At 37.7% G+C, this 13602-nt stretch overlaps 1 protein-coding gene and 1 long non-coding RNA gene across 3 annotated transcripts; both read left to right on the top strand.

Moving 5' to 3' along the window:
- Positions 1 to 5019: 5019 nt before the first annotated feature.
- On the top strand, positions 5020 to 6493 carry LOC109188775 (WD repeat-containing protein RUP2-like). The gene has a single exon (XM_019339392.1). The coding sequence runs from the start codon at positions 5140 to 5142 to the stop codon at positions 6286 to 6288; it is 1149 nt and encodes a 382-aa protein (XP_019194937.1). The 5' UTR covers positions 5020 to 5139; the 3' UTR covers positions 6289 to 6493.
- Positions 6494 to 8773: 2280 nt separating this feature from the next.
- Positions 8774 to 13602, top strand: LOC109188776. 2 transcript variants are annotated; one of them, XR_002055493.1, is made up of 2 exons: positions 8774 to 9082; positions 13395 to 13602. It is a non-coding gene; the product is annotated as an uncharacterized LOC109188776 (long non-coding RNA). The 2 variants fall into 2 exon arrangements; XR_002055492.1 differs by having other exon boundaries at positions 8774 to 8982.

Raw genomic sequence — 13602 nt, forward strand, 5'->3', positions numbered from 1 at the left:
GACACTGACGGGATGGGTAAGAGGAGTTAGATTACGCAAGGGGACCAGGCGAGGTCGTTCGTGGTCTCGGCCTTTCCCTGCGATCGAGTGGTTCGAGAGTGGTGCCTGGCTGGGCAGATCCGCTTTCCCAAGCTTCCCACCTTTCCTACCATCCTCTCCGTCCTTCTTCTTCCTGTCGACGTCCTCTGCTTCGGCATAGCGGCTAGCCGTCCTTATCAGCTCTTCGTAAGAGCGGGGGTGGTGGGCGTTCAACTGCTTGTGGAAATACCCTGATCTTAAGGCATGGATAAATATCGGGATCGCCGCCTTAGAGTCGAAGTCGTAGACATTATTGACTTCCTTTTTCCATTTTATCAGGAAGTCTTTGAGGCTCTCGCCTCTATCTTGCTTCACTACACAGAGGTGAGAGAAGGGTTTCTTACGCTGTATGCTACCAGAGAAGTATGTCAGGAAGCTCTTGGACACTCCCCAAAGTTTTGGATCGACCCATCAGGGATGGTATTGAACCAGTCTTGGGCCGCTCCATCCAGGGTGGACAAGAACGCTCGGCACATGATGGCATCCCCTGCCCTGATCATTACCATAGCAGCCTTGTACCTTGTCATGTGGACACGTGGGTCAGTAACCCCCGTGTACTCCTTGACGGCGGGCAACCTAAAGTCCCTCGGAAAAGGTACGTCTATGATGCTTGGGGAGAATGGTGCTGCCATCCGTACCTCGGGTTCCGGCGACTGCTCTCGTGCCTCCACCCTTCTTGCTAACTCCTCGATTCTTCTCTGCAGCCTCTCGACCAGGGCCGACTCATCAGGGTGCCGGCGCGGGGCCGGCTGCCACTCCTCCAAGTGTCGGTGTGGAACCCGCTCATCAACGCGTCGCTTCCCCGCCGAGTGCTGACGCGTCGCTCCTCCAAGTGTCGACGTAAGGCCGACTCATCAACGTGTTGGCGTTGGGTCGGCTCCCGAGACTCGCCTACCTCCTCTGTGGGTGATCTCTCGGCTTCTCTGTTTTCGTGTTGGCGAGGACCTCTGGTAGAGGATCCCTCGGCCCATGATCCTAATCTTTGCCGCACGGGCGCCCTCTGTCCCAATCGTTCTGGTGCAGATTGGGAAGGGCCTGGTTGTCGTCTGGCCAGTCCACTTCTTTGGGTCTCCACCCCTATTTCCTGGGGCCGCGGCGGGGGCACTTGGTCTTGTAGTCCCACTGCCACTTGGTTTAGCGCCGCCGTCACTGCTTGTTGAATGGTCGCCTGGAGGTTCACGACTTGGTTCGCCCCTCCATTGTTGAGTTGGTCTCGAAGGTCCCCTCCATTGTTGTGTTGGTCTTGAAGGTCCCCGCGCCTCCGGTTGCTGAGCTGTTCTCGGAGGTCCCCTCCGCGATTGTTGGTGAGTTGGTCCCGGAGGTCACCTGAGGCATTGCCATTGTTCACGTTGCGGGAACCGTGGGAGCTGCGGGACACCATTCTTTCAAGCTTGTTGTTGAAAAAGGAATGAGTTGTGTGTAAGGTAGCCTGCTTGAGTATTGGACACAGGCTCTCAATGAAAGCACCAATGACGGTAAATATGTTACCGGATAATATTATATGAATAACGAATAAGAAAGTAACAATAGTTGTATTGCCTTTTGTCTCAGTATAGTAAATACAGTGTCTTTGTCCAGAGTATTGAACGTCCCCCTCCAAGCTGAGGGGAGTCCCTACTTATACAAAAGCTGCTAACGGTAACAACATGAAGCATAAATGGGGAGCTAAGCCTTTAATTCTCTCTCATCAATGGTGACATCAATGGTGGCTTCAATGGCAGTAAAGGTGACAGCCGTTGGAATTCTGCCCGTTGGGTTTCCATGTGGTGTCGGGTCAGATGCTGCTTATGATCCGGGTCGGGTGCCAGCACCATTATCCTGTCAATATATATATATATATATATATATATATATATATATATATATATATATATATATATATATATACACATATATGATACAAACTAAGGCTCTGTTTGCCAGAGCTTATTTAGGAGATTATAGCTTATTTTAAGCTACTAATAAGCTATAAGTCCTGTTCGGTAATGTTCTCAAAATAAGCACCTAACTTAAAATAAGAGTTTATTTTATAACGCTACCTTAGGTAGCGTTTCAAAATAAGCTCTTAGCTTCCTATTTTTTTTTTGTCATCTTTATCCTTATTATTTTAAAAAAATTACATAATTTACCCTTCCCATTAAAACTCTTTTCTTTTATCCTTTATCTGAAACTTTCACCACAAATATTATTATTATTATTATTATTATTATTATTATTATTATTATTATTATATTTGCAACAATATTGCTATTTCATTATGATATGCTAGCTCATGATTATACTAATAGTTTTATTTCAAAATAATTTTTTTAAGACAAAATGTTAAATTTTAATATTTAACAAACTAACTTAAATTTTATGAAGATGTCCTTTTTAGTCATTTTACATTTATCAGCTTATCAAAAAGCTAATTTTACCAAACATTTTCAATCATAACAGCTAGCTTAACAACTCTTCAGTTTTCAGCTCCGAGCTTATAGCTTTTCAGCTTTCAAACTCCTTTTCAACTTTCAGCTCATAGCTTATAGCTTTTCAGTTAGGTTTGCCAAACAGAGCCTAAATTAAACCAGGCGTTCCTTAATTGGAGAGGGTCCATTCCCCTATGCACGCAAGTGGTCCTTTTTATCATCCAATGGATGTGATATGATGGTTTGGCTTTAAGATAGATAAGATATTTGACTATACTACATGACATATAGACTTTCGTTGGCACTCGAGAAGCCACATATATTTTTCTAACCAAAAATGTATACTGTCTTTTATATATATATATATATATATATATATATATATATATTCTATAATCATAAGCATTAAATTCAACAAACCTAATATGTGTGTGACATTTTTTTCTACTTTAACCTACCACACTTAAAAAAAAAAAAAAAAAAAAACATTGAGTTATATTTTTTCCCTATTTAAAAAAGTAAAAAGTATACTATATTTAAACATATAGTCTTAAATTATTTTTTGTTTAAAAAAGCTATGGTGTTGTACGTACATATTTAAATACAAAGCAACCAACTTAAGCACTTGGAATAGTTGGTAAATGTATTATTAATGCAATTACAAGACTGGAGTTGCGTCATGTTAAATGTACGATTTAAATACAAAGCAACCAGCCCAATAACTTGAAACATGCAATTTGTAAATAGATTGTTAATACAATTCAAATATTGGAGGTATATATGTTATGTTACATGTACACACATCATATTTATATACAAATAAACCAACCTAATAACTTGATACAATTGGTAAATAATGAATTGTTAATGCAACTACAAGATTGAAGGTGTACTGTGCAATGTTAGCTGTACTGCATGTACGTACAAATTTAAATACAAAGCAACCAACTCAGAAGCTTGGAACAACTGCAAGATCGGATTGAGATGCGTCATGTTAAAGAATTTTAGGCTAAGCTTTCCTCAATTTTAGGCTAAGCTTTCATCGTACAAGTTAGAGAAATTGAGGTTTTGATATATATATATATATATATATATATATATATATATATATATATAAAAGAAAAATTGTGCAAGAATAATATGATGTAGGGGGAGGAATAGTAATGGGTATTGAAATAGTATAATAACGTACTTTTCTAATTAAAAAAGTATACTATTATTTATGGTGTTACAAAAATGTTCAAAAATAAAATATGTGAGGCTTGGCTTGGACCACGTAATAAAGGGGTAGCCAATTGTTAGCTTGTATACATGTATGTATATCCACCAATAGAACTAATGTACAATATTAATAATGCACTGAAATGGATGTGATACAAAACCAACCACCAGCCTGCCTTTTGCCTACCAATTTCTCTTTCTTCTCATTCACTTGTATATATTGAGATGTGATAAAAATGGTAAGTATACGTAGTATTACTTCTGTTATCACAATATCACGTCTTAAGTTATTAATAATATATATATATATATATATATATATATATATAGAGAGAGAGAGAACGCCATCGGCCGTTGGTTCTGGGTGAAGTCTGGTTTGTGATCTTAGTCGACAAATGATCATAACATGCTAAACTAGTATAAGTTATCCATAGTTGAGTGGCTCAAACTAATAAGATTAATAGATAGCTCTCGAAGTTGAACTTGAAAGTTTGTAATTATAAGTCAATTGTCCGACCAACTTGACTCACATTGCCTCCTCTTACATTAATTATGTCATGTAGATATCTAGATCAGATTTTATTAAATGAAAAAAAAAAAAAACTTGTAACCCTTGTTTTGTGTCAATTTACCATTAGGTGTGGTGTGATGTGATGCATTTTTTTGGTGTGTTGTGCATTTAGTGGTGCATTTCTGAACACTGTGCGGTGCATTTTTGCATACCTAATGTTAAATCTGCACCGGCAGCACGGAAAACACTGTCCACATTTGAACCAGTATATATGAAATTTAATATTGTGGATTACAATATTGTGTGCATTGTAAAATTGTACCTTATGCATATATTAAATGTACATAATTAAAAAGAAAAATGTAAACCAATGGACATTGTAACGACAAATTATGCTGTGGAAACGTGTTCATCATGTGCATAGTGAACACAGGAGTAGATCCATAATTTCTATGCTGTAAATTCATTATTTTGTTTTTCATTTGTTGTTAATGACGTTTCTCTCTTCGTAATCGCATTATTTCGTCTTCACAGTACAAATATTATAAATCTACAATACAGAAATTATGAATCTACAGTATAGAAATTATGAATCTACAGTATAGATGTTATGAATCTACAGTATAAAAATTATTAATCTATCCCGTGTTCACCATGCGCATGGTAAACACGGTTCCACCACATCACTATTGCATTGTACCTGCTGATACGATGTTTCATTCAATACACCCGGCCCATGAAGACAATAATATATATACACATATACTTGTCTTTAGATTTTTAGATAAGCTCTTATATATGTTGTAAATTATCTTATGACTTTGTATATGTAATATATGTTTGTTATGGCAAATTTAACTTTCATTGGTTGAGATTGATGCAGCAAAATAGCCATCTTTTAATGTGAGAATTGAATGAGAAATGACAAACTTCTCTTCATCACAGGGCTTTCTCCTCCACAAACAAGAAAAAGCAGCCACAAAAACCCTAGGAGAATATGAAAGGGAAGCTGAAGAGAAGGCCCGGCACGAATGGGATTTCCGGCTCTCCACCGTGGTTTCTTCCCCGTCGGCCGGAGCCGTTTCCGACGTCCTTGGGGTTTTATCTTTCGACCCTTCTGATAACTTTTTGGCCACCGGCGGGATAGCAAGGAAGATCAGACTGTACAGCGCTAACTCCTTGTTGTTGGACTGGGACGGCGGCGAGAACGACGACGCCGTTTTGTTGGATCATGCCGTCGCGTGTGGGCTTTGTATCTGCACGCCGGCGAAGCTCAGCAGCCTGAGATGGAAGCCCGGGTGGGGCAGCCGGGTTATCGGGGCGGGTGACTACGACGGGGTCGTGACGGAATATGATCTGGAGAAGAGAATGCCGGTGTTCGAGCGCGACGAGCACGGCGGCCGGCGGGTTTGGAGCATGGATTATTCGCATTGGGATCCGGTGGTGGGCGCGTCCGGCTCCGACGACGGCACCATGCAAACGTGGGACCCGCGCTGCGCCGACGGGAAATGCCTCGGCTCGGTGCGGCCCAGCCCGACCCGCAGCCCCGTTTGCTGCGTGGAGTTCAGCCCGTTCTGCGCCCCGCTCCTCGCCGCGGGCTGCGCGGACACAAAGCTCTACGCGTACGACGCCAGAACGATGGCCGCCCCACTCTTCGTCCTCGACGGGCACCTCAACGCCGTCACCTACGTCAGATTTCTCGACCACCGGACGGCCGTCACCGCCGGCGTAGACGGGAGTTTAAAAACGTGGGACACCGACAACCGCCGCCTTGTACGGACGTACAAAGGCCACGTAAACAGCAAAAGATTCGTGGGTTTATCCGTGTGGACCACCGGAGGGCTGCTGTGTTGTGGCTCGGAAAATAACCAAGTTTTCGTGTACGACAAGAGATGGGGCGAGCCAATATGGGTCCACGGTTGCGACCGCGGCGGCGACGGTGACGGCGGGTTCATTGGCAGCGTCTGCTGGATGCAAAGAGGATACGACGACAGGTGCACACTTGTCGCCGGAGGTTCCGACGGGGTTCTGAAGGTTTTTAATGGCAGAAGAATTGAAGATCGGAGCTAGCGAGCCGATCTGAAAATGACGACAGAGCTACACCGGCGGCGAGTAAAAAACTTTCAAGTAACTTCATTCAGTGTGATTTATCAAGAGAAAATTTTTTATGAACTTTATATACAAAGTATAAGTTTTAGTCCTTTTGACGACATTATTGTTTGGTGTAACATTCTTATATTATATATATATTTTAAAGTTAAATCCATTTTTATCCCATTCACAATTCATTTTTAGTTATTCTTTAGTTTTACTATTATTATATTGTAATATGACAATTTTTAGATTCGTCAAGATAAAATATCATTAAATATAAGGACATTTTTTTTTTAATACAAAGTGTGCAGATGACTTGCTATATTTCTATTTTGGCACAAGTGTCAAATAGGCCATCTACTACTGCGAAGTGCTCAATTCTCACCACGAACTAAATTAAAGTCTAATTAACCACACTTACCAGCTAAATTTGTTCAATTGATATTTTTTTACGTTGCTAACAGGTTACCTATTCAATTATTAAAAAAATAAATAAAATTAAAATTATTAAAAAAAAGAGAAGAGAATTTCAGCCATCGGCTGTCCGGCGAGGACAACCGGTAGCTGCCCTTTCACAAACGGCCGTGGATGTCCGGCGATGACAGCTGGATAGCCACGATTGTCAAACGTGAGGTCCAGATCTGGACCTCAAATGGCCTGGAACGTGGCCGCCGCCACCCTCGTTTCAAACGGCGATGGACGGTCATGGCCGTCCCCAGACAACCATGGCTGTCTAAAACAAAATTCGATTATTTTTAACACATTCTATTACTTGAAGCCCAACCATCGCCGTTTGGACCTCGTTCCAGGTCATCACGTTTGACAGCTATGGTTGTCCGACTGTCCTCGCCGGATAGCCACGACTATCTGTGAAAGGGCAGCCATCGGCTGTCCTCGCCGGACAGCCGGTGGCTGAAATTCCTTTTTATTTTATTTTATTTTATAATTTTAATTTTAATTCTATTTTATTTTATTTTTTAATAATTAAATAGGTAACCTGTAAAAAAACCAATTGAACAAATTTAGCTGGTAAGTGGGGTTAATTAGACTTTATTTAGTTTGTGGTAGGAATTGAGCACTTTGCAGTAGTAGATGAGCCTATTTGACACTTGTGCCTTCTATTTTTTATTTTTTTTAAAAAAAAATTGTAATTGAAGACGACATTATATTTTACTGAATTTAAACAATTTTATTGATACAAGACAAAAAATGGTGGAGAATGGTTTTTTTTTTTTTTTTTTTTTTTTTTTTTAAAGACTAAAAGTGAATTGTCAACCTACAAATCTATGACAAAAATGGAATTAACTCTTTTGTTTTTTTTTTTTTTTGTATAGGGACTAATAAAAACTTGGGAGTTATTGATAGATCACTATCATGCTACTTTAATTTGTTAAAATCTGTCATACTTGTTATTGGATTAATAATTACTCAATGTGATTATATGTCTCATTCATATGTATAAGTTTGAGAATGTCTTGTCTAAGATGGCATTATCGGATTTTTATTTGAAAATTTTGATCATTACTGAAAGATAATAGATTTGAGTGTTGTTGAAAAGAGTAATTTGTTTTATCCAATTGATTATTTTGTTGGGATTGAATTCACAATAGAGTACGTACAAAGTTTGAGATACTTGCCTAAAATAGTGGAGTTAAAAAGAGTAATGTGTTCTATTAAATTGATTGTTTTATTGGGATCGAATCCACAAAAGAGTACGTACAAAGTTTAATAATAATAGTGCTACTAGAAATCGAATCATTGTACATGAGTTAAAAGGTTAGGATCTTAAGGATTGAATGAACCAAGGGGTCTTCCAAAGAGTTGACAAATGTACATCGGTCAGTTTTCAATCTTGGTTATCCACGTTATTGTTGAAGAAGTTATTGTGAATAGATAAATTTATATAAATTTTTACTACTTTATTTTATGGTTGCAGTAGGCGCTATGCGCTAGTCGGGCGGTAGAGTAGCGCGCCTAGATAGCTAACTAAAAAAGGAAAAACAATGCACGTGTGTGGGTGTATATATATCATATTATATACAATATATACATATATGTGTATTATATTAAGAGTTTATGTGTATTATGTATTATGTTAGATTATGTGTATTATCCTTTCAAAAAAGATTACGTGTATTCTGTTATACGATTATATACATTTGAAACATGATAATTATTTTTAAGAACTTAACAGATGCACATATAAGTTGCCCTTTTTTATATACCCAAGTTTGAGCTTACAATAAGTCTAATTTGACTTAAAATCTATTTAATATGTAAGCCGTTAAAAAATTTGGAAGATTATATGTTGTAGGCTTTAAAAACAAATTAAATTTAATTTATGAAATACTACAATACAAAAGTACATAACCACAAAAAAATAAAATATTAAAATTTATACATGTTCATAAAATATGGAAATGTATTTGTAGAATTTTCTTATTAGGCTAAGAAGAGGCCCGTAATGCAGGCCCATCTTCACCTACTCTATAGGCAAGGCCCAACTTTACTGACTATTCACATTGGTGGAAAAAAAAAAAGAGGAAGAAGAAAAGAAAAAAAAAGATTGAAAATCTCGCCGGTTTATGGAAGAAAGTCAGAGGGCGAGAGGATAACTTCGCCGTTGGTGATCATATACCGGCTATCGGAGCTAAGCCTTCTGGCAAAAAGGTAAAATTTTCTCTTTCTCTGGGTTTATATTTCTAAAAGTTCTAACCATGATTGGTTGTGAGCTGCAGTTATGGGGAATAGTGTTGAAGGAATTTTATTGGTATGCTTTTTTAGTTTTTATGCTCCGTGAAGTATCAAAAAGTTTCATTCTTTTGTTCAAACTATGAATTGTGGTTTTACGAGTGAGTTCTGCTTAGGAATTATGCTACATTGCTTCTAAGATATCTTGTTGTATATCTCATTAATCATTTCCTAATCTCTTTGCTTTGGATTGAAATTTATGTAGTTACTTTTGGTGGGTATAAATTGGATTTTGAAAATATTTTTCAGAGTTTATATTCCATTAGGAATCTTAATGTAGGCAGAAATTGAAGTGAAACTGAACTAGAACATATGATATGCTTCATTTATTACTCTGAGGGAAATGGTTTTGCCACAGTGCTCATTTTCTTGCTCCTCAAAATGGGAAATCCCTTCCATGAGGGCCCCACACTCCGGCTGCCCGGCCGGACAGGATTGTGAAGGGGTAAATCTCGGTGATTCAGCCTCCTCTAGATTTATACTATCCTATTTGAAGTCCAAAATCTTTCCTTGATTTATACTGATTGGGAAAATATGAAAAATTTTCTTTAAAGCATATTAAAGTATTTATCACCTTTAGAAAGATGTTTGGAAAAATCTGATTTTGTGGATTCATGCAATTGTAATACAGACTTACATACATACTTAGTGCCACCCAATGCCTTTCTGAATTTTTAAAGAATGTTAAAACTTATTATCCTTCATGGCATTAGACACTTTTTTTTAATCTTCCCAGCAGACTTGAACTCCTCCAGTTTTCGGGAAAGGTTTTATCAGTGTGGCATGACTTCATTTTTAGAAGTTCCTCTCTTTTGCTCTTCTGGTGGGGGCATAAGGGGAGGGGACAGTTCAACCCATTAAATGCAACTGGCCAACTTACCCAATATTTAGTGGAATTGGGCATTTCAGCTTTAAAACATGGGTCACATTGGGCAGTTTAATTTTTAACCCACACTTTGGTGGGTTGGGTTGGAACAGTTTGAAGCATGAATTCTTATGGTTTAAAAGTGTTGGTTGGAACAAGACACTGCCCTCTATAACTCTATTCAGAGTTCCCTGCTGCTAATACTCAGGCATCCTTTCGTTCTCCAATTTACAATTTTATACCTCTTCTCTTCAACGCTGCACATGTCGATTTTGGTAAATGGGGAAAAATTATCATTGTCCAAGCACAAGCATAAAGAGAAAGTTCAAGTTGTTCTTGATATTCTAAAGAGGATCGTCTATTTATCTTAAGAAGTTACCAAAAAATGCTTATTTTCCGATTTTATTTTACAATTTTAAAGAAATAGAGGGATTGAAAAGTAAGCTTTTCAACAAACCTGCAGCTAGTTTACCTGGTCTTTAGCTGGATTGGCAGGACTATATATATGTCTACTCTATTATTTATGGGGCACTTATGAGGTTGAGATTGCATTTTGTTTGGGCCTTACAGTAAGGTTGAGTTTTGTTGGTGAGATGCTTAGAGGAAGGAGAATATGTTCCATTAGTAGCAACTAGCAAGTGAAGTTTAAGCCAATCATTGTGTGATTACAACTCTTAGCTAGAAAATGGTCCTTTGGTTGTATACATGTGAAAACTTAGCTGCATTTCCTTTTTTGCCAGTCTTTTAGCCATGAAGCAAGGAGCACGTCAAGTAATGCATTTTTACCAAATTAACTCGAGTTCAGTCATTTTCCAATAATGACTATTGGATGGACCTGGATCCTATTGTACTTACTGCACTTATCAAGCATGCTTAATTACTTAATGACAGTCTTAATGAGGATTTCTCATGCTTGTAGCTTAGTGAAGCCTTGAACAGCTTTGATTGTTCAACGTCCTGATTTGAGTGGATTAATAGTTTATCTTTCTCTTGTGACCTTTGCTTTATTTGTAATCTACTAGCCTTCTGAATGTGTTGCTATTTCGTGGAGGCCTAACTTCGTAACAATTGTGTACCTGTATTACCCCCATACATAAGAAATCGCGACCAACTTCAAAACAATTGTGTATCCATACTTCACCGACCCCCTCCCCCCCCACCCCCCACCCCCACCCCACCACATAACAAATCCACTAATCAAGTATGATCATTATGTATAGGTGACTTCTCATTTTCCATTTCTTATGGTTATTTAATGATGATGTAGGAGTGTCAAAAGCTCTTTGTTCTTAACCTGTCAGAGAGAATGCCATCCCCCCAAAAATTGAAGCTTCTTGACGTCTTGTTCTACCATTGTTCAAACTTTATGACAGTGTTCTGGTATCATTAAAGATTTAAAGATATGGTAGTTTTACTTCTCACATATAGCTTTTTATACCATGCTATTTATTTTTATAAGTTGAAGCATTTTATATCTTGTTTAATGAATAATGCTGTGGAGAAAAAAAGACAGAAAATTAGGCTGCATGTCTTTCCGACTTTGCATGACATGTACTTGTCAAAACCGTTAATTTTTGCCCACTCTTGTGATTAGTCATTGATGATGTTAACGGTTTATCCATTTTTTAGTCTTTCCCATTTCTGAGCCTCTTAGGCGTCAGGAAGTCTTAGCGTTCGTAGTATGATGTGCACTGCGTCCATCCACCTATTGCATACTCAATGTTTTCTTTTGTTTAGTCGCAGAGATAAGGACCTGTCATATCGACAAATCCACAGCACCTATTCAGATCCCAGTTCAATACAATACGGTTGAGGGCTCATAACTTTTCTGATTATCTCAATTTGATTAGCCATAAGTCCCTATCTTGCACGAGATGGACCAATGGCTTTCCCTCGTGATGCAATCCATTTATTTACTCTGCATGATGTCCATGTACTAACTGTATTTGACATTTCCACTGTGAATCTTTTATCTTTGGTTCCCAGTCATGATTGTTAAGTTTAATTTGAAGGTGATAACCTCGGTGTTATTGGCGTGGCCTCTAACTGCCAATATTTATATGTTCGCAGGTTGAATGAAGACTGTTTTTTTATTTATTTATTTATTTTTTAAATAATAAAGGATGATCAAATCTGGCATCACTGTAAATGCATATGTGAGCTTGATATTTGATTATCATTTTTGCTTGTTTACTAGCTACTTGTACTATGACTGCTGCTTGGTTGGTAAATGAGTGTATCTTTGTTTTTTACTAAAAAAACTTTATTTCAACTTGCACAGCATCAATTCTAATTTCCCACTTGACCGTGTCTTCCTACTTACAAGTTATAACGTCATGTGCCTTTCAGAGGTTCATATGTTATAAATTTGTTTGGTAAAGTTTCTTTTAGATCTTATACTTTATTTGAAGTTATTAATCAATTATAAGCTCTGTTTGGTAAAGGACATTGTACTTTAAAAAAAAAAAAACTTATTTTGAAACGTTGCATTTCAAAATAAGTGCCATGAGCTTTTCATTATTTTTTCCATTTGTATCTTTATTACTTTACAAAAAATGAAACTCTATACCCATTCCATTAAAACTTAACCCTTCTCTGTTCTCATGATTGTAGCTTAAGTGAAGCCTTGAACAGCTTTGATTATTCAACGCCCTTATTTGAGTGGATTAATAGTTTATGTTTCCCTTGTGGCCTTTGCTTTATTTGTGAATCTACTATCCTTCTGAATGTGTTGCTATCTCATGGAGTCATAACATCGTAAACTCTATGAAAGTGTTCTAGTATCATTAAAGATTTACAGATATAGTAGTTTTACTTCTCACATATATATAGCTTGTTATATCCATGGTATTTATTTTTGTAAGTTGAAGCATTTTATATCTTCTTTAGTGAATATTGCATGGGAGAAAAAGAGAGAAAATTAGGCTGCATGTCTAACCAACTTTGCATGACATGTACTTATCAAAACTGTTAATTTTTTTCCCACTCTGTGATTAGTCATTGATGATGTTAACGGTTTATCCATTTTTTAGTCTTCCCAATTTCTGAGCCTCTTAGGCGTCAGGAAGTCTTAGCGTCGTAGTATGATGTGTACTGCGACCATCTACCTATTGCATACACAACGTTTTCTTTTGATTAGTAGCAGAGATAAGGACCTGTCATATCGACAAATCCCCAGCACCTATTCAGATCCCAGTTCAATACAATATGGTTGAGAGCTCGTAACTTTCCTGATTTATCTCAATTTGATTAGCCATAGGTCTCTTTCTTGCACGAGATGGACCAATGGCTTTTCCATCGTGATGCAATCCATTTATTTACTCTGCATATATGATGTGCATGTACTAACTGTATTTGACATTTCCACTGTGAATCTTTTATCTTTGGTGCCCAGTCATGATTGTTAAGTTTGAAGGTGATAATGTTTGCGTGGCCTCTAACTGCTGCCAGTATTTATATTTTGCAGGTTGAATGAAGACTGGGGGATTTTTATTAAGGTTGATCAAATCTGGCATCACTGTAAATGCATGTGTGATTAAGAATACTTGTTTTCTGCTACTTGAGATTTGATTATCATTTTTTGATTGTTTACTACTTGTACTGTGACGACTGCATTGTGGGTACATGAGTTTTATCTTTTCTTTTTCTTTTACTAAATAACTTTATTTCTTCAA

Source organism: Ipomoea nil, unplaced genomic scaffold (genome assembly GCF_001879475.1).
Source record: "Ipomoea nil cultivar Tokyo-kokei standard unplaced genomic scaffold, Asagao_1.1 scaffold1509, whole genome shotgun sequence".
Taxonomy (NCBI): Eukaryota; Viridiplantae; Streptophyta; class Magnoliopsida; order Solanales; family Convolvulaceae; genus Ipomoea; species Ipomoea nil.